The sequence below is a fragment of the Bubalus bubalis genome, chromosome X, assembly GCF_019923935.1.
Source record: "Bubalus bubalis isolate 160015118507 breed Murrah chromosome X, NDDB_SH_1, whole genome shotgun sequence".
Lineage (NCBI taxonomy): Eukaryota > Metazoa > Chordata > Mammalia > Artiodactyla > Bovidae > Bubalus > Bubalus bubalis.
The window spans coordinates 75565774-75587891 of record NC_059181.1 but is presented as its reverse complement, the minus strand read 5'-3'; the positions used below and the strand labels follow the sequence as shown (position 1 = coordinate 75587891).

At 35.1% G+C, this 22118-nt stretch overlaps 1 protein-coding gene across 11 annotated transcripts in view; it reads right to left on the bottom strand.

The window, feature by feature from the left end:
* Positions 1 to 21554, bottom strand: part of ZNF711 (zinc finger protein 711) — a 28570-nt gene extending 7016 nt beyond the window's left edge. The window contains exons 1-7 of one of the 11 annotated variants that reach the window (XM_025275996.2): positions 21381 to 21554; positions 19530 to 19657; positions 17976 to 18712; positions 11361 to 11903; positions 5338 to 5493; positions 4344 to 4481; positions 1752 to 1886 (exon numbers count right to left, since the gene is read on the bottom strand). In XM_025275996.2, the coding sequence (XP_025131781.1) occupies positions 1752 to 1886; positions 4344 to 4481; positions 5338 to 5493; positions 11361 to 11903; positions 17976 to 18054 (1051 nt within the window). In that variant the 5' untranslated portion in view covers positions 18055 to 18712; positions 19530 to 19657; positions 21381 to 21554. Of the gene's footprint in view, positions 1 to 1751; positions 1887 to 4343; positions 4482 to 5337; positions 5494 to 11360; positions 11904 to 17975; positions 19496 to 19529; positions 19658 to 21380 lie in introns of those variants that run through there. The other 10 variants (XM_044936577.1, XM_006065020.3, XM_006065019.3 and 7 more) reach the window with 10 other exon arrangements.
* Positions 21555 to 22118: the final 564 nt, after the last annotated feature.

The following is a 22118-nucleotide window of genomic DNA, read 5'->3' as shown; positions in this document are numbered from 1 at the left end:
CCACAAATAAAACAATAAACAAGATGAAAAGACAACCCTCAGAATAAGAGAAAATAATTTTAAATGAAACAACTGACAAAGGATTAATCTCCAAAGTGTATAAACAGCACATATAGCTCAATACTAGAAAAATGATCAATCAAAAAATGGGCAGAAGATCTAAACAGACACTTCTCCAAAGAAGACATATAGATGGCCAACAAACACATGAAAAGATGTTCAGCATCACTATTATAGAAATTCAAATCAAAACTACAGTAAGTGTATCACCTCACACCAGTCAGAGTGGGCATCATCAAAAAATCCACAAACAAATGCTGGAGAGGATGTGGGGAAAAGGGAACTCTCTTGCACTGTTGGTGGGAATGTAAGCTGATACAGCCACTATGGAGAACAGTATGGAGATTCCTTTAAAAACTAGGAATAAAACTATCATGTGACCCAGCAATCCCACAGTTCAGAAAGACACAAGTACCCTCAATGTTTGCAACAGCAGTATTTACAATAGCTAGGACATGGAAGCAACCTAGATGCCCATCGACAGATGAATCGATAAAGAAGATGTGGTACATATATACAATGGAATATCACTCAGCCTTAAAAAGAAATGAATTTGAGTCACTTCTAGTGAGGTGGATGAACCTAGAGCCTGTTACACAGAGTGAAGTAAGTCAGAAAGAGAAAAATAAATACAGTATATTCATACATATATATGGAATCTAGAAAAATGGTATTGATAAACCTATTAACAGGGAAGGAATGGAGACACGGACTAGAAAATGAACTTGTGGACACAGTGGGAGAAGGAAAGAGTGGGATGAACAGAGAAAGTAGCCTCGACATATATATACTGCCATGTGTAAAAGAGATAGCTGGTGAGAAGTTGCTATATAACACAGGGAACCAACCCTGGTACTCTGTGATTACCTAGAGGAGTGGGGTCGGGGGATGGGAGGGAGAAGAGGAAGGTGATATATGTATAATTATGACTGATTTGCTTTGTTGTATGGCAGAAACCAACACAATATTGTATAACAATTTTCCTCCAAATAAAAAGTAAATTAAAAGAAATGGGAGCTGTTCTTACTATGCAAATGAAAACACGACTCCTTGATTTATAATTAAATTATATTTAATTTAAATAAAAGAGTAGATATTTCTGCAGAATACCCTCAAACTTGAAGATGCTCAACAAATGACTGCTGAATGAATGAAACTGTGAAAAAATCAAGATAAATTAATGCATTTGAACAATAAAATTTTTCAAAATAAAGAATATATCTGGGCCATCCTGAAAATTAAGTAGGAATGAGATCAAATAGAAAGGGAAAAAATAACTTGATTAATTTACCTTTCATCATATACTTCCTAGAAGAGCACACCTGGATTTCTGTTCCTTTTCAAACCCCAATATCTTATTATTTGTGGTGTTAGTACAAAAGAGGAGGGACCAATTTTCAAAGGACATTCCTATTTAAGAAAAATTAAACTTTCAAGCTTCTCACTTATACAGGTAGGATATAAAATAAACCCTACTGAAAAAATTACATTAAGCAAAGTTCATTTTAAATAACACAAGATATGTGGTATAAAAATCATGGAAGTAACTTGAGATGAATCAGCCCACAGCAAAACATTTTATAGTATTAGCCAACTCATGGGGGGCATTAGCATAGCATATATAATGACCTAAAGGCTAATCAAATATATGTTATGTACTTATCAGGTTAAAAAAAATGACAGTGCCCAACCACATACCACAGCCCAGACAATAGGGACAATTGTTTTATTAACATCGAAATCCTCAAGTTGAGTCTCAGGGAAAATTCCTTCCTCTTCCCCTACAATGACTTCCATGTATACTTCATCTGCTATTTTGGCACAACCTAAATTTTAGAAATAATTGCTTGCTTATAACCCCAAATATTTACTAAGTGGGTAAAAATTTCCAAATGATTATCTTTTAAGATTTCAATCTGGTAAATTTAAAAATTATATTAGGCATTTGGGAGGCTATTGCCAACAGGAGACAATAAATCATCAAAATTCTTATCCTCCTCTTAGAACCTAATCCTATGAAAATGACTTTCAATTTATATAAAACATGTGTGCTTAAAATATACTGGCTGATTTTACAGTCCATTGGGCATTACAAATTTATAAGAACTGTATTCCATAATTCTGGTTGATAATTCTTTGGAACTCAGAAGCATTTCCCATAGAATCAATTATGAGAAAGCGGTCCATGCTATCCTACATATTGTAACTTAAATGCAGTACTGTACAGGCAATGAAAAAATTGTCAAAAATACTAGTAACTGAAGAATTAAAAATTAAAGAAATTAAAACTATATATATACATAGTTCACCCCACTTCAGTACTCTTGCCTGGAAAATCCCATGGATGGAGGAGCCTAGTAGGCTGCAGTCCATGGGGTCGCTAAGAGTCAGACACGACTGAGCGACTTCACTTTCACTTTTCACTTTCATGCATTGGAGAAGGAAATGGCAACCCACTCCAGTGTTCTTGCCTGGAGAATCCCAGGGACGGGGGAGCCTGGTGGGCTGCCGTCTCTGGGGTCGCACAGAGTCGGACACGACTGAAGTGACTTAGCAGCAGCATATACATAGTTATAATATAAAATGCTGATGCTCAAGGCTATGTGGACACCCGTTAAGAGGCAGGATTTTCAGAGACCTTACTGAAGACAAAAACATTAAGTTAGACATTTTAAAATATATAGTTAGTATAAAAGAATTTAAACCTAGAGGGTCAATATGTTTATTTTATGTGAAATAATCCACTTAGATTTAATCTGTTAAACAGAAAACTGGCTTGAATTCATGCTTTTCCTTAATTCACACAGTGGTATTTTCTACTCATTTGAAAAATGTGGAAAAAATATGGGAGAAAAGTATCCCTCTCCTAGGTTTCCTTTCTTTCAATTAACCAGAAAGAGACATTAGTCTAAATTTTGCACATCCCCGTGGAATTCTGGCATCAGCTAACCTAAGCTTCGGTCTCCCATCTTCCAGTGTGCCCCTTCTTACTGACCAATGAGTAAAAAAGAAGTAAAGAATTTAGAGATCAAGTAGAAATTCTTTTTCTAATAAAGTCCTCTAGACTCATTTGTTTTTGACATTTTCAGCTGTGGTATATTATTCATGTTTGGGATTGGAATTCAGTTCCCTATGAATTCTAGAGAAGGAAATTTGAGGAGTGGGAATCATAGTACAGGATAGGTAAAGCTAAGTATTGTCAAGGTAATGCACTCAAGGGGAGGCTTTTGCTCTACTACTACTACTACTGAGTTGCTTCAGTTGTGTCCAACTCTGTGCGACCCCATGGACTGCAGCCTACCAGGCTTCTCCATCCATGGGATTCTCCAGGCAAGAACACTGGAGTGGGTTGCTATTTCCTTCTCCAATGCATCAAAGTGGAAAGTGAAAGTGAAGTCGCTCAGTTGTGTCCGACTCTTAGCGACCCCATGGACTGCAGCCTACCAAGTAGTTTTTGTTTCAGCATGGCAAGAAGACAGAAAAAGCCTTAGGAAAGGGCTGCATTCCTATACTGAGGTGAGGAGAAAGTAGGAAGAAAGTAAAATGTCTTTATAAGGAAATGTGGACTATGGTAGGAAAGGGAATGTCAGGAGCTTTTTTCACCCTGTGTGGTACTCAGCTCCAAGAAACCTTAAGCAGCAACTACTCGGAGATAATCAACAGCACAATAAGTAAAAATCCTGGTGGCTTGACTTGGAAGACTACTTACTCAGCCAATGCCTCAGTAGCAGAAGGAAACAACCAGTTAGCCCTTCCACTGCTAAACTCAGAAAGAGGTCAACAGTGCTCACTGCCATGTGCAAAGAACACTGGCAGCAGAGTTAGGCAGACATGAATTCAAATCCTACGTTCCTCATTTAATATTAGATGACCGTGGGCAATTGCTTAACTTCCTTGAGCATCTTCTGCTTCCATTAAACAGGGATAATACCACCTATCTCAGAAATAAGTTATAAGAATTAAATGAGATAATATATGCAACATATGCAATACACACAAAGTAGATTCTCAGTAATTACCTATGTATTTGTGAGCTCTAGTAAAGTCAGGAACCATATGTTGCTGATCTCTGTATCCCAAGTATCTGAGACACAATATGTTTGCTCACTTGAACAATACACATATGCGTGAATAGTCAAAAGGACCCTTCCCTCTTAATTATAGCAAAGGGTCAAACTTATTGATATTTGCTACTATGTAGTGCTTAAATCTGAGATTGGTTTTTTTAGAAACGAATGCATGATGTCTATGGATGAGTCACTACAGTGCCATTTTTTTCTTACTGATATCATCTTCTTCTTGAGAAGAATCTTTAACTGCCATGTAAACCATCTTCTCCCGCTGCATTCGGCTCTGGTCAAGCACTCCAGCTACAGAATGTCCATTGGTGTACTCACTCTCTGTGACAATTTCTGTTCCACCTTAAAAGTTAAAACATGTATCAAAATCAGTAAGCATCATGGAATAATTTCCTCCCAGGTGGCTCTAGTGGTAAAGAATCTGCCTGCCAATGTAGGAGACCCAGGTTCGATCCCTGGATTTGGAAGATCCCCTAGAGAAGGCAATGGCAACCTACTCAAGTATTCTTGCCTAGAAAATCCCATGGACAGAGGAGCCTGGTGGGCTATAGTCCCTGGGGTCACAAAGAGTCAGACATGACTGAGCACACTTTATATTATAAGGAAGATATATTATTTTCCTTTAGAAAAATACTCCCCCTATATATTCTAAGTGTCAAGAAAATTATTATATAAATTTCACTTTAAATTATCAGTCATTACTAAGAAATAACAACATATGTGCAAAGCACTTTGTCTTTTACATGTATTTATCCATTTAATCCTCGCAATAGTATTATTATAAGGTAGTTACTACCATTATGACCATTTTATGGATGGGGAAACTGACATAGAAGGAGGTGAAGTAATTCACCGAAGGCCACTTAAATGGTAGAACTAGGATTAAAATCCAAGCAGTCTGCCTCTAGACTACCCTTAAATACTCACAATTTCCTATTCTAAACCAAACTCCCTCCACTCATGTTTTGAAATCTCAACTGGAATCTTCTACATGTTTGAAAGAATCTAAGAATGATTTGTTCTGTACCATATTTATATACAATTATATATATATATTACATATATATATAATTTTAAAATATTCCACCCCCAAAGAAACCTATTAAAAAGTTGCACGTTGAAGGCAGTATTAGAATAGTTTCCAGAAAAGAAAAGTTCTAATTCCTAACCATTATAGCAATAAATTTAGTATTTATACCTATTTCAACATCATCTTCAGCCTCGGCCTTAAATATATACACTTTTATTACTTCTGAACCAAATCCATCTTCTTTAACATCTTCTTGTGAACCATCACTGCTGATTTTTAATGGTGTGTTCCCCATATGCTCTAATTTTTCCCCAACATCATCTACTGTAAAATATAAAGAGGAAACTATTTCAGCCAAAAAGTACCAGTGACATTTAGTGGGTGTTAAGCATTAATATTAGTGCAATGTGAAATAATGTGTTAACAACTTACCCACTGTATTCAATTAATAACCTATTATGCAACCATTAAAAGTGGTATAGTTCATGAAAAAATAATTCAAGACAGATACACTACATGATCATAATCATATAAAAATCTAGTCACAGATTTCAATTTATATATATGTAATATTCTTGTATTTCAGCTTTAATTAAAATGATTTGTGAAAAAATTAAATAATCTTCCATCATGTTCAACATTTTAAGCTAAATCCTAACAGCAAAATTAATACCAAAAATTAGAACATAAAATATATAGTACTCATAAAATAAGCTGACATAAACAAGTTTCCAAATTAAGTAGCAGCCTGTCTAAACCAATTAGCATATGAAATCTAGTATCTAAAAAAGAGAAAACACCTGAATTATCTTATAAAAAGGGCTTTTTAGAAATCATAAAAATAAAACCTTAGTAAAAACTTTTAACTCCTGTTGAGTCAATGGAAGACAACTTCAAATCAGAAACTGTGTATTCTTCTAGACTTAACCGTTGTATGCTTTGCTTCAAAATCATCATAAAAGCAACAATAATTACTTACACTTAAAGTATACTTAAAATTTTTGATTTTTTAAGAATAGTGTTTAGTTTGAAGTAAATATTGTGCACAAACAATGCAATGAATATATTATATTTACAGAGTTTGTTCTTTGGACATAAATATTAAACAATACATTCCCCAAAATATTAACGTCATATGCCTACCATTTTTTTATTTCAATGTTTGTTCTGTCCCTATAAAAACTGAAATGTAATCTAAGTTGATAATCTGCTCCTCCCTATTATATGTATCATAGTATCACATATGAAATAAAAAATCATGAAGTCTTGACTACATCTAAACAATTCCAGAACTACTGAAAACAGTGACATTTAAAAGTTTTTAACTCAGTACTCTTAAAAATATGTATTTCAGTTAAGATCTATATGGGTCAAAGTCTAGCCTTTACCTCAGTTTCAAACTCGATATGCGCAAATTCAAAACTATTCTTTTGGTCTTTCACAATGGCGAAAAACAACACATTTCAGAAATTCTTCCTAATGTAAAGCTACTCTAACTTTGTGACTAAATATAAATGATTCCACAATATTTAAGAGTTCAGATAGTTTACTGTCTATGAAAGAGAGCACCTAAATAATCAAAATAAATAGAAAAAATTTTTTCATTTCATCATAGACCCTAATTCTATTACCACTTTTTTGGTAAACATTTTTTTTTTGACAATGGGGCAGCTTAAAATGAAAGAAAAAAGATGAAGAATCTGATATTATTGGTTTAACAATCTCTCTTTTAAAATATGTTGAATAAAACAATGAGATCTTTAAAAAAAATTACAAGAGTCAAGTAATAAGTCTTCAGAAAAAAAAAGTACTTTCTCATTCTTAGAAATAAAAACATAGAATACTAAAAATTTTAAAAGTGTCCAAAATATGAATTTCTTAGGTTGGAATAATTTACAGTAAATTAATGAAAAAAAAAAGTCTCATGTGATAAATACTATTTTATACACTTTAGTGGTTTAAAGTGACCATAGTTCTTCCTACAATCAACTGAATTAAAACTGTAATTCACAAAATTAAAGCTCATGAATGAAATAAGACATTTGTCTGGTCACTTCTCAATAGATCTGTACCATAATTTCACTTTAAATATTGAAATTACTGTTGCTATTCTGATTCCATTCATACCTTTCCTTAATGTTCACAGTTTAATGTGTACCTTATTTTCTACTTAGATTCCTCAGAATGAACAATTTTGAAATGTACTGAGTAAACTTGTTCTGTATTTTATGTTCATAGAAGATGATAAAGTTATTAGATATGTTAGTGTACAGTTTTAGTTTTAGAGATAAACTACCAACTTCAAGATTTATTCTATATTCTTCATTACAGAAAGTACAAAGTTAACAAAGACTTAACAGGCAATCAACAGGCTTTAGAGATAGATTCTAAGTCTTTTCTTAATACAGATAATACTCAAAATACCTAAAATTCAAGCTTAAACTTTTTGTTATAAGGTTTACAACATTCAAGTCCCACAGTGTTGTTTCTCAATCTACATGTCATCCCAGCTAGTAATAAGTGGGTAATATTTTACACAACACAGAATTCTACTGGTGCTAAATATAACATTAAAATAGTAAGGTGCATTATTTACCAGCCCCCACAAACTGTGGTATCATTCAACATTCTTCTATAGACCATTGGTACAATTTGATTAAAATTTCATTTTAGTAAAATGTATGATATAATATTCCTTTAAAAAACTAAGTAGGCTTTTTAGTGTACCCCTTTCTTGTTACATCTACCAAAAAATTAATATGGTGAAAATGATATTATCAGTATAGAGTATAGCTGACTCTTGAACAATGCAGGGTTTAGGGGCACTGAGGCTATACACAGTTGAAAATTATATATACCTTTGGAGTTGGCCCTCCATATCTGTAGTTCTGCATTTGCAGACTCAATCAACCTCAAATTATGTAATACTATAGTATATATTTATTGAAAAGAATCCTTGTATTAGCGGACCCACACAGTTCAAACCTGTGTTGTTAAAGGGTCAACTATATACTGATGTACCACAGGGATGGGATAAGGCAATATATAACGGATCAGAAGGCAATGGCAACCCACTCCAGTACTCTTGCCTGGAAAATCCCACGGACTGAGAAGCCTGGTAGGCTACAGTCCACGGGGTCACAAAGAGTAGGACACGACTGAGTGACTTCACTTCATTACACAATGATGAAACAAACAAAAATGAATAATAATTAAATTAAAAAGGTATTCTACTCCTATGTGTATATATCCAAGAGATCTAAAATCTATGTGCACAAAATCTTATACATGAATGTTCAGGGCAGCATTATTCACAACAGCACAAAAGTGGAAACAACCCAAATGTCTATTAACCAATGAACTGATAAAATATATATCCATATAATGAAATATATGGATATAGTCATCAATATATAGGAATGAAGGACTGACCCATGGTACAACATGGATGATCTTTGAAAGCATTATACTAAGTAAAAGGAGTCACACACAAAAGGCCATATATTATACCATTACATTTACATAAAATGTTGAAAACAGCAAATCTATAGAGACAGAAACTGGATTAGTGGTTGCCTGAAGGGTGAGTGGACTAGGGGAGTGACTGCTCAACGGCATGAGGATTTCTTTTTGGGGTAAGAAAAAGTTCTAAAATTGATTATGGTGATACAATTAATTCTGTGAATATATGAAAAATAACTGATGAACATCTCAAATGAGTGAATTGTATGGCATGTGAATATCTCAATAAAATTGTTATATTAAAAAATACAAAGGTATTAACTTTTCCCTTTTATCCCTGAAATTGGTGAGGTTTCATGATATCTCTCATAATGACCATACCAATATATTTTTCTTTACACAAAACTATTTTCCTGAAAGAAATAAAAACTGATTTTATAGATAAAAAACAACTTTGAATGCATTATATTGGTTGATTATTTAAAGGACTCTCCTTTCTCCAATTAAGTTTTTCATAAAGGAAATCATCACCCACAAGTGTCTTATGGGTGTTAGGTATTTTTTAAAGAAAAGAACACCTGGGACAACTTTAGACAGATACAGTTATCCTATATTAATTTCCAAGTTACTTAGCACAAGTGGAATAGCCTAACTATCTGTTAAGATAAAGAAATTGTGACATTTGGTCTGAAAGTGGAAAAAACTTAAGATGTACCTCAGAGACTGAGAGAAGACAAACTCCCTACCACTAAAACCCAGCTGCTGAGATGAGATTTCCTTATAGGGATTCAGGAACAAGATAAAAGTCTGTTTTAAGTTCTCAATTTTATCTCTTAGAGCAGTTGAAGATATCTTGGAAAAAAGCCAGAGAACTTTTAAAATTAACATTGAGGCCTCTCAAGGCAATTTATTCTTGAACTTCTGAAGATTTAATGGTCAACAAAGCCCAAGAGTTGTAAAAACATGAATTAAAGATTAAGGGATGAAGAAAAAAAAGGACAGACTAAATCAAACTAGAGTAAAATAAAATAAATGAAAATGGTAAGATAGAGTAATTAGTCCCAATTTGAATATTCTAACCATTACAAAAAAAGGATCTGGGTGGTGAGAAAATAAACGATATAAAACATTTCATTTTGGTATATCCTATTTTCTACAATAAAAATTATTTAAGTTTAAAAGGTATTTATTTAAAAATTGTTAGTTTCTTTACTAATGATTAAGGAGGTAATTAATCTCCAGTCTGAATTCCCCTAAAATGACCCCACAGCAGTTCCAGTATTATTTGAGTAACACAATGTTCCTTACAGTTATCAGTCTATTAGACTAGAAGGACAGAAGTCTTTTGCACTTGACACATATGGTAACATCAAGATAAATATTTTAAATTAAAATAATCTAGAAAGTTAAACTTTTGCAGAATCAAATCACAGAAGATATGTTGAGATATGACTATTCACAATACATATAACATCTAAATTTTAGACCACTTTAATACCAAAGAGTTTAATTTGACAAGTATCCTTTTAAAGGCATACTGAATTTGTTTTGGTACAGAAAGACTTTCGACTTCTGCCACACCGTTTTAGAAAACCATAATCACAGTTTTGCTTTAAAAAAAAAAATGTCAGGTTAAGATGTAAATATGGAGCTGCTTTAGTTGAAAAAGAATAATAACATTTGCACAGTCTTTTAGTGGCTTAAATTATTCGCTTCAAAACAATATAAATATTCACTTTGAAGTGCTTATAGAGGAAAAAAGTTAACACATCAGACTTCAGAATCATATTTACAAATTAAATATAATTTGCTTTTAGTTTTAAATTCACTGATACACATACATAACATACAATCATTTTATATACACATACACATATTCTACCTGTTAATTCACTTCTCAATCAACCATTTTTTATTTTAAAAAAGAAAAGAACAAAAATCCTCCCTTGAAAAGTGAAATCGTCATCTAATCTTTACTCCTTCTAGCATGATGCCTTCAAATTTTATAAGGAATAGATCCACTTCTTCCTCAAGCTCCACCAATAACTTATCATAAGATTTCTATTACTGCTGCTATTCAGGCAAACCTACCACTTGAAATGAGAACAAGATACTTCTATCTTCTTCATTCAGGTAGAATGTCTTAAGAACATCATAAAGTCAGTCTGATATAAATTTGTTTTAAGTATTTTGCATAGACTATACACACACATAAACAGATAACAGAAAATAAACACAGGCAGAACTGTAGAATACAATCTGAGTTGATTATTTACTTTTCAAGTATTTAATTAGAAAAACTAATTACACATTTCTTAACATGTTATGCTTAAATTCCTAAGCAAAACTGAAATGCCAACTCCACTATCTGTCAAGTTAAAGAGAAAGCGGTGGTTGCATACAATTACCCATTTTGAAATACATATATTTACCATTAAAATTTTGTGTCATTTAATGTTCTTTTTGAACCTTCCAAATTCATATTTTTATTCTAAGATATTAATAAATTGCATTAGTTTACTCCATTGTAGGTATGAATTTTCAGAGTAAATTAAAAACATGAGCAAATTCAAAAAACCATCTGAACAACACAGCTTAGAAAAAAATTATTTTTCAAAAAGATTACCCCCATGACTTTTATTGAACAGATCTCCCATCCCAGAAAACCTGTTCATGTTATACATAAATAAATTTCTACCAAGTAATTATAGAACTTAAATGTCACTTACAAGATATCATTAAGTAGTCTTCAGAAGTGCTCTTGACATCATCATCATCATCATCTTCAGTTTTAATAGTAACTGTAGAACCAGGAACACCACCAGCTGCTTGAATCACAGTTTCTGTATCTGAATTAGTTACAAGAACCTCCTCTGAAACCATTGTGGGAGAGTCAACTCCTGAAACACAATCTTGGACCACATGTTCCAAGTGTCCATCAGGACCAGTAACAAGATCAGCCACAAAAACCTGCTCAGGTACTCTAACAGTTTCTGTAATTAGCTCAGACGTCAAGATGTGATCACCATCATCTTCCTCTAAATCTTCTTCAATAGCAACATCAGCCTCAAGTACAGCTTCAGGAACAATTACACCTTCTGTTACTACATCAGTCTCGGTGATGATATCAGGCCCATGGACAACTTCAGCTGCAAGGCCATGATCAAGAGTTATCCCACCATCTGTGACAACATCAGAAACTAATACAGCTTCAGGAACTGAAACAACAATATGGTCTCCATCGATATGCGCAGTACCAGTCATTCCAGCAACTACAATACAAATTATCCAAAGAAAGTAATCTTATTAATTAAAAGTATTTATATATCAGATGACATAAAATAGTTTTTAAATTAGAAATAGTCCTGGGAAAATTAGTATTTTAAAGAACCACTGATAATTAACTGCCGTAAAAACCCCCACCAACCAGGAACTGAGGGGGAAGTGAAAGAAAATAATGTTAGTAAAATCTAAGTTAAAACCTTAAAAATAATATACTTTATTTTGAAGTAAAACAAAAAAGCCACAGTGAGATACTGAACAGCTAAAAAAAAAGAAATAAATAACACCACAGGTTGGTGAGGATGCAGAGAAACTGAATCTCTCATATGTAATGGTAGCAGCCACTCGAAAATCATTTGGCACTTTCTTACAAAAAACATGTACTTACCAATACAACCTAACAATTGCACTCTGCAGCATTTCTCCCATAGTTACTAAAATATGTTTACACAAAAAAAAAATACATGAATATCCATAACAATGCATAGTAGATATTATTTCTAGTAGCAAAAGAAAAATACAACTCAAATGTTTACAGCATGCAAATGATTGGTTAAGCCATCTTTGGCACATCCTCACTATGGAGTACTACTCAGCAATAAAAAAGGAACAAACTATTGATACATAAACAACCTGAATCAACTGCCAGAAAATTGTGCTGAGTGAAAAAATTCAATTACAACATACAATATACTGCATAATGTATAAATGGAGCCATTTATATAACATTCTCAAAATTCTAAAAGCATAGAGGTGGAGTATAGATAGCAGTTGCCAAGGATGGGGGTGTATGTGAATATTTTGGTATAGCACATACACGGTGATGGACATCATAAATACATGCTCACTGTGTATCTTCACTGTGGTGGTGTCTATACAAATCTATGCTATGCTATGCTAAGTCATTTCAGTCATGTCCGACTCTGTGTGACCCCATAGACGGTAGCCCACCAGGCTGCCTCGTCCCGGGATTCTCCAGGCAAGAACACTGGAGTGGGTTGCCATTTCCTTCTCCAATGCATGAAAGGGAAAAGTGTAAGTAAAGTCGCTCAGTCGTGTCCGACTCTTAGTGACCCCATGGACTGTAGCCTACCAGGCTCCTCCGTCCATGGGATTTTCCAGGCAAGAGTACTGGAGTGGGGTGCCATTGCCTTCTCCGATACAAATTTATATATGGAACAAAACTGCACAGACCAATATACACTCACACACACACAAGTGGTGAAAACTGAATGAGGTCTGTAGTCTAGATAACAGTAATGCACCAATGTTAATTTCCTGTTTTTAATATTGTACTAAGATGTTACCATTGCAGAAACATGAGTAAACCGTTTATAGGACCCTATAGGCTATTTTTTCTATTTCCTGTGAGTCTAGCATTTCAAAAAGTTAAAGTTAAACTAAAAAGGACACAAAACCATGAAAGGTTGCTAATATGTTAAATTGAGTTAATAAAATATGACAGCTTAATACATTTGACAATACGTATTATAAACATGAAAAGAAGTTCAGAGACTTCTTTATTTTAAAAATGGAAAGCATCTTTTAACATCTGATTTGGGGAGAAGAAAACAACTCATTTTAGATAAAGATTTGGTTTATTTAAAAAAAAACACACAAATAGACTCTGAATTGTTTTAAATTCTAAACTAGTAAATTGTAGGAATAAAGCTTTAAATAACATTTATCTTGAGCAGCATGGTAAACGCCAACTCCTACCCTCTTGTAAATATTATAAGAGTGTAAAATTCCTTCACGAGTAATTCTGTTACATTCTGCCTCTCTGAAGTGATGCAGTAAACAAATAGTTTATGGACCAAGTTATAAGAAAATTACCTACAAGAATCCAGTACAAAGCCTTTTCTACATAATGATCACTTTCTATACAGTAATAATCTGAAAGAGTGCAATTTGTTACATGGTTCACTACTATTAACCAATTCATTATGGAAGTTTGCTGGTAAATTAGGATGGAGACCAGTGAACACATTAAAAAATAAGGTGAGAAGGGAAAGTTACCTTTCAACCCTTCTGAAGTTTTCTCACTATTCTCAAATTTTCACCGAAACCACATTACCCAAAAGGACACAGCCTCAACCTTGAAAATTAGTAGACAAAGGGAGTGTGTATAGAATAAGAACTTTCTACTCACTTTTTACTCCACTGGTCATTTTTGTAGACAGGGAGACGGTGAGGGTTCAAATTTAGTATTCAACCAGACTGAAAATGTGGTTTTTAGCAAGGAAAAATTAAATGCTAAGCCTATAAAATTCACAGTATTGAAATTCTATGTATATGAATAACAACATTAATACTGTATAAATTTTTTTCATAAATTAGACTTAAAGTGTGGGAAATTCCATTTATTTAAGAACACAGCTAGAAAATAGTTTGTTTCCTAAAGGTAGACAGTAAAGAAGGATGGAGGGACAGAATAATGCTAGTGCTGGCTTGGGTTCAGATTAACTTGTTTGGGAGGATTCTAATAAGATGGAATAAGTGCTTTTCAGTTTACCTAGTTTTTACTCTAGCAGGAACTTACATGTTAAAATAAATCAGATCTAAATCAAAAAAATCTAAACATGCTTGTTTACCCTGAACTAAATAATTTAAGAATCTTAGACCAAGAATTGATGAGTTCCCACAGGGTACTGGCAGAAACTCAGACCATGATCCAAAATGCTTTTCATTAAATTTTGCTCTTTCCTCTTATCAACTCATTTGAAATTCCACTGAATTTCCAGACAAAGTTATTTATTTTAGCTACACATTAGCTATATTTATTATTGAATACTATGCACCAAGCAACTTAGTATTTTACATATAATATCTCATTTAAGCCTCAGAACTATGAAATAAGGGGAGTGTTATTATCTCCACTTTAAACACAAACAAACTACAGTCTAGAGAGATTAAATAAGCTTGCCCAAGGTTCAAGCTGGGAACTGAATGCATTTTTTTTACTCTAGACTGGCTTTTTTGACTTGCCTAAATGAGGAAAACAGAATCTTTTACTTACTCTAGAGACTGATTTTTAAGAAATTTATAGGGCTAATCAAGTGAGTCACTACTAAAGGAATAGATTGAAAGAGAAAGAACAAAAAGACCTACCATATAGTGACTTATTTAAAATTCAAGGCATTTAGTAAGTAGCATTAAAAGGCATTAAAATTTTATCTCGCTAGGTAGCAAACTATAAACAATATGAAAAAAAAATCTTTTTTTTTTAAATTTTATTTTATTTTTAAACTTTACATAATTGTATTAGTTTTGCCAAATATCAATTTTTTTAAAGTGTGAAATCAATTAGATGACCTGATAACAGTAAGAAACAAGTCATTATTCCAAGCATTTCCCTTCTTACTAAAGTTGCTTAAATTAAATGTGAATAGCTGAATTTCACCAGAAAACATAATATTTGGTATTTTGGGGGTTTGTCTTGGGCCACCACATACCACTATTTTGCTACTAAGTCTCAAAGCAATATGGGCTTCCTAGGTGGCTAGGTAGTAATGAATCCACATTTGATCCCTGTGTCGGGAAGATTCCCTCAAGAAGGAAAGGGCAACCTACTCCAGTATTCTTGCTTGGTAAGTCCCATGGACAGAGGAGCCTGGTGGTCTACAGTCCATGAGGTCACAGAGTTGGACACAACTAAGCAACTGAATACACATGCACACGCACGCTCAAAGCAGTATGGACTTTTTTTAGCAATAAAATCTTAAACAATTAGATTCAACAGCACAGATTCCAAGGACAACTATTATACTGAGACATGCACAAGTTATCACATAAAGCATACTATTGTAAAATTTAAAGTATCCTTGAAAAGAAACTGGTCCAATAAATTTCTGAATTAAATCAATAGTTCAGACTCAATATAGTAGCCATTTCATACCAACCAAAAACAGAGAATTTAGAGATCCTATACCACAGTGTGTTTACTTAGCTAGCTCTATCTATGTATGCTACACTCATGTTTCACAAGTATCATTAATTTCTGGGTTTGTAGATATCTAAGTTTTTAAGCTAGCAGAAATTTAAAGAGAATGTATCTAATTTCTAATCAAATTTTAGAATTTGGAAACCCTAGTATTAGATATAAGGGATTAATTAAGCCTCAAGACAGACAGGAGGAACAATGCAAAGAGAGCTAAGAGGAACACCAAGTAAAAATTCACCAGCACCAGACATTTTTCCAATCTTTGAAAGGAATCAAGCTTTGCTTGCTAATGGGCAACTTCTTCAGGAGTGCAGATGGGAGGGATTTCTGGCACTGTATCAGATGCCATAGGGTAAGTAATATTTTGTATAAAATGGACAAAATACTGTATTTCTTCCATAAAAAATCTTATTTTGCATCATTTATTTTCAGATTCCAGATATAAAAGATGTCATATAATATTTCTCCTTCTCTGTCTGACTTCAGTCACAGAGACTCACACACTTAAGAGAATGAACTTATGGCTGCTGAGGGGGGAAGGATGTGGGCAAGGCGTAGTTGAGGAGTTTGGAATGGACATATACGCACTGCTGGATTTAAAATGGATAACCAACAAGGACCTACTGTAAAGCACATGGAACTCTGCCCATTTGGCAGCATGGATGGGAGGGGAGTTTGGGGGAGAATGGAAACATGTATATGTATGGCTGATTCTCTTTGCTGTTCCCCTGAAACTATCACAACATTGTTAATTGGCTACACCCCAAAACAAAAAGTTTAAAAAATACCTTATTTTTAAAAGGTAAAAAGTTAAGCTTATTATACTTAATATATACTTAAAATATATATATATATATACACACACACTGAAATATATATATTTCAGTATATAAAATAATATATACTGAAAATTATTATAAACTTATTATACTGAATTTCAAGTGTTCCATAATTTGAAAAGCTTATCTCTTGCAAGGTATTCACAAAATTCTTTTTAAAATCTCTTACACCTCAGTCTTTTGCCTTCTTCTAGAGTTTATTCCCATACTTTTTCCACCTAAAATCACTTCTAGGTCATCTATAATCAAACAACTCACTTCTGACTCTTCAAGCAGAGTAAATCCATGATTCCTTTTTGTGTCATCAATTAACTACAACTCCCACCATATTAAATCTGGAAAGGACATGTAATGTTATCTAGCCCAACCCACTCATAAAAGTGAATTAAGTAATTTGCCTAAGTTTACATAGATAATTAATAAGACTGCCAAGACTAGAATCTAGTTCTGAGTCTCATTACAGTGGGCTTTACAACATGAGACAAAATAACATATTCAACCATATTATCTAAAAATAGTATAGCCTTTTCTTAAATGAGCAAAGTATCCTCTTTGTAGTCTCCCATTTCTAATTGTATCTTTAACATTCCACAATATCTCATGTTTCTGTTTACATTTTATCCCAATTTACCATTTGTCTCTTCTACTCTCACTTTGATCTTTTGTGTAATTCTTACCACTCTATCACTGCCACTTATACTTCAGATACCTCTCTCTTCTATCATTCAGACTGACCTTGCCCAAATTCAGATTATTTGCTGTTAAGGGTGTCTTATCATTTTCATCAAAATGACTACTGTTAAGAGGCCGCTGAAAAATCTGGTCACAAAAATAGGGATTTTTTTTTTTTTTTTCAAGAAAAGAAAAAGGTAATGCTATCAGTGAGAACTTTCTAAGTATATGGCATCAGAATATAATTAATCATCTAGTGCAAGATATTCCTCTATCACTATATAAGCATCTAACTTCTTTGAAATGATGAAAGTACTTCCATTTCCAGCTTTATTAACAATGCAACTTAAAATGTATTTTATATTTTAACATTTTCTAACATTTCCAAAGATGTATTACCACTATATTCCAAGTTTCCTTACTTCAATCTACCCACAAAATTATAAGAATGATTTTAACTAGACTACTGACACATAGATTTACTTAAATAAGCCCTACAAATGTATTTTCCTGGCAAAGGAACAAGTTTTCATTGTAATTCTCCCCTTCCCCAATAGAGTTTTGATATTTAGTTACAAATAAAAAATACAACAAAGAAAATGCTTTACCAAAATCCTGCATAATCATGGTATGGGCCATTCTAGAGTCTGATGTGTGCAATCCAAGACTTCCACCACCTGGATCCATACTTAGTTAAGTTCATTCACAAATCTCTGTAAAAGAAGTGTTTTTTTTTAAAATAGTTTAAATGCATTTAGGTCAAAGTCAATTGTTTTGAGAAAAATGCAATTGAAAATGTGCCTCTCAACCAGGTGTGCAAATCTCATTACAAAGGAAAACAAAGCAAACAAACAAAAGAAACCTTGTTTTATGCTTTATGTGACAACCATAAATAAAAGAAGGGTCAGTGGAAGTAAACCAAAGATAATGGAGAAGAAGCACAAAGGGTGATGAGCAACAGGGAAGTGATAGACACAAGCAAAAGAACAAAATTGTAGTATTGAGGTTCCAGTTAAAATATAGGTTATTAAATAGGAAGAAAAAGAACAAGATGACAACAGACAATAGTTGGGGTATTTATACATTACTAGAGGACTCAGGTGTCTAGTATTAGTGCATTTCATCCAGTGGCTCTCATCCATTTCTTCCAGACCCAGCTCAGCCCTGCAGCGTAGCTCTGCAGATAAACTTGTGTTTCACCTCTGGCTCCCGGGGTTCTACTTATAATGAAAAATGTTCTATCCCAGTTTCCCTGGAGTTCTTTGAGCCAGTAAGGACTTCTTGCCTTACTCTACTACAATCTCTTGGCTCACAGTTTTGAGGACTCATGAAACATGACTGCTTCCTAAATGTAGTAGAGATAAGATCAATCACATACAAACATTTAGCAAATTGGTTCTTTCAGAATAGCTTTTACTTGTAAATTTTTTCATTAATAATTAATAAAGCTATACTAGCCTCATGCTAGTTTTGGAAGCAAGGGCTCAACCTATTTCATTTCAAATGACTTATACTATATTTAAGATCAACAGATAGTATGGAACCTAAAATTAGATTCTGTTACTTAATGTTATTTCTTAAAACTATATGTATGCTTTACTCTCAGATACAAGCTTCTAAGCAAATCAACCAAAAAATCTGTAAATTTTATAGAATATTTTCCTCATTTTTAGTTTGGCCTAATCTATTCTTAAGTACAGGAGATCACTAAGATTTTTTTTTTCCTTGCCTCAAAGTTCTATAGGTGTACAGAAGGCAGGAAAAGTCTCACAGAGTAATCTTTATCAACATTTGAGTCATGTATCTCAAAATCCTACAGCAGTTAGGTGACATCTCTGTATATTACAATGATTCAAACAAAATTACTTTATGTGTGAGCACATTCTGAGCTGTATTTTTGTTATCTTTTTTAAACACCACATTGTTTTCTGCCTTCAAAATGAAGTCAAGAGAGTTCACAAACTACCTGGGTCTTCAGAGAGAGAAATTAAAATGCCATAATTACTTATTTCCAACATTTAAAACAGTGTACTATTTTAAATTTAATTAGAATAAATGCTTTATCACATAACCAACAGAACAATTACAAATGCCTTTAAAATGTTTTAAACAGTTAATTTTGCTTAATTATTAAATAAAACATGAAGTAATTTGTTAATCACCTTAATATGAGTATCCTGAAGAAACTGTAGATTTTCTTACATATTGTAAAATAAAATCTGCAGCATTTTGTTTTTGTTATTTTTCCTTCTGAACTACGTTATTTTCTTTGGAAGAACGTTCTTTTTACCTATTGTAAAAATACATTCACAATTAGATACCTTAAAACATTTTAAACTGAATCTCTGACACAACTTGAGAATTTTTCTTTACACTTTAATGTACAGGGTGAGATTGGGAAGGGTTCATATGCTCAAAACTGTTAACCTAAAAAGCAACCAAAGGGATTCCAACAGAAATAACTACCTACAACGTTACTTCACTTAGAATCCAACCATCTGATTAAGCCAAAATCTTTCCTAAAGCATATTTTAAAAATCACTAGCAACATTTTATTTTGGAAAGTAAAAGAGAACCAACCAAGGGCAAGCTTTATTCTTGCCAAATCCATAGGAAAAAAATCTGCACTAGTGTTCAATGAAGTGTAAAAATTTTAACACAGTGCAACTCTTACAGGAATTATCACACTGTAAGAATATCAAATAAACTGGACCACCTTTTTCCCCATATAGAAAGTTTCAATAAGATCAATAAAGAATGGGGTATGAGAACAGCAGTGTGTTAAGGATTCAGTAGCCAGGCTTCTCAGTATTCTGAAGAGCATATTTCACATCCTTATTGAATGGAGGTAACCACCAAATACTCTTCAAGAAAACATCTTTCCCTTAGTTTATGTGGAGCAGAAATCACAGAACAAAAATCAAAACAAAAACAAACAAACCCCCCCCCCCCCAACACACACACATTTTACTCTCATTCGTCTTCTCTGAACAGATTATTCAGGGCCTAGCTTCTAGATGATGTAAATAGGGTGAGGGACAGGAGAAAAATCCTAAGGCGGCAGAACAAGAGAATGTGAAAGTAGTATAAGCAGAGATAGGAGACAAAGGAGCCCTGGCAAGTAGCAGTATTGCAGCTTTGGACGCAACCCTCTTCCCGCATCAGTCTCCCTTTCCCACGACCACGCCAAGTTTCAATCATTCTGAGCAGAACGCACACACGTGCCCTCCCATACATTACCCATCTCCCTGGATCTTTAACCAAATGAGAACCTTCGCAGTGGAAAGGCAGAAAGCGAAGAGACAAGAATACCCTTTCCCCTCCTCCCTCACTTGGTGCAGCAGTCGCCACGATACTACCCACGCCGTGCTGCCCAACCCCTCACCATCCTGCTCCCTTTGCCCCGCTACACAGGAGACGGCGGCAGGGAACCAAAATGGTGGTGTTTTAGCAAAGGCGACAGTTGCCGCACACGGCCCCCACCCCCACCGCAGGCTCTGACGGCTCCCTAGCCCCTAAAATGCCCGATTCGGTGCCACCCTCTCGCAAACGCCGTTATCCCTCGCGCTTTCCAAGGTTACCAACCGCTGCTGGCGGGGACGGGGGCGGGAGCGAGATGGGGGAAGTGCAGCTGAGAGGAATGGGGGGGGTGGGTAGTGTCGCCGAGAGAAAATGCCAGGGGGCCGCCGCATTCTTCACCGTTTTGTTTTCCGCCATTTTCCCGTCACCCTAAACCACCGACGGCCTCCACGACGGCTCTAGCCCCCGCGGGCTGTGGCCTCGCGGAAAAACAGGGCAGCTGAAGGAGAAGTAATTCTCTCAATTCCCCCAGCCACCCGCTGCTGAGGAGAAACACTGTCTGCCCGAGGGGAGGGAACGCTTAGGGACTAGACGCCACTTCCATTGTTCCCGTCGCCCTACACAACGCGCTGGGTGTGAGCCTCTCCTCAACCGAGCGACACTGAGAGCAGCCGACCCAAGTCCCTGTACTCTCTCCTCAGGAGTCTCCTTACCTGCCGCCGCCGCCGCCAGTTGGATTCTGACCGCGCTCCGGATTTCTGCGGGGGGCGGCAGCTGTGGATCAGCGAGCTCCTCACATTCGGGTTTCCGAGGTTCCGCAGCTCGAGCCAATCACAAGCTACTCTGCGTCTGGGAGGCGCGCCGCCTAGTCCTCTTTTATACCGCGCCTGACTTGCTGAGGTTGCATTACGTCACGCTCCCCTTGCTGCAGGGTAGGGGGCCGCGGGGGGGAGCGCGCACGCGCGCGCGATCGATCGAGAAGCCCGCGCTGGGTTTCTGCCCGGAGACCCCGCGGAGTTGCGAGTCCAGGCTGCAGCGCGGGGCGAGTCTCAGTGCGCAAGCCTGGATCTTGGCGCGACCCTGAGGTGTTTCCGTGGGGAGATGTTTTGTTTTCCAGGGTTTCTAAAGGAGAGGAAGAGGGAGAGGTGGGGAAATCAATATGCGAATGGCCATCCACTGAACCTCTCGTAGATGTTGAATAAGGTTTAAAAAAAACCAGTCCTACCCTCGAGGATTTGACCAGTTAGGTTGACCTGAGTGATAAGAAGTATGCTTCCCCGAAATGAAACCCTTATGTATTTTGCAGTTTCCCTCCTTTATTCTTTTTATATTTCCTCGTGAAGTCGCTCAGTCGTGTCAGACTCTTTGTGACCCCATGGACTGTAGCCCACCAGGCTCTTCCATCCATGGAATTTTCTAGGCAAGAGTACTGGAGTGGGTTGCCATTTCCT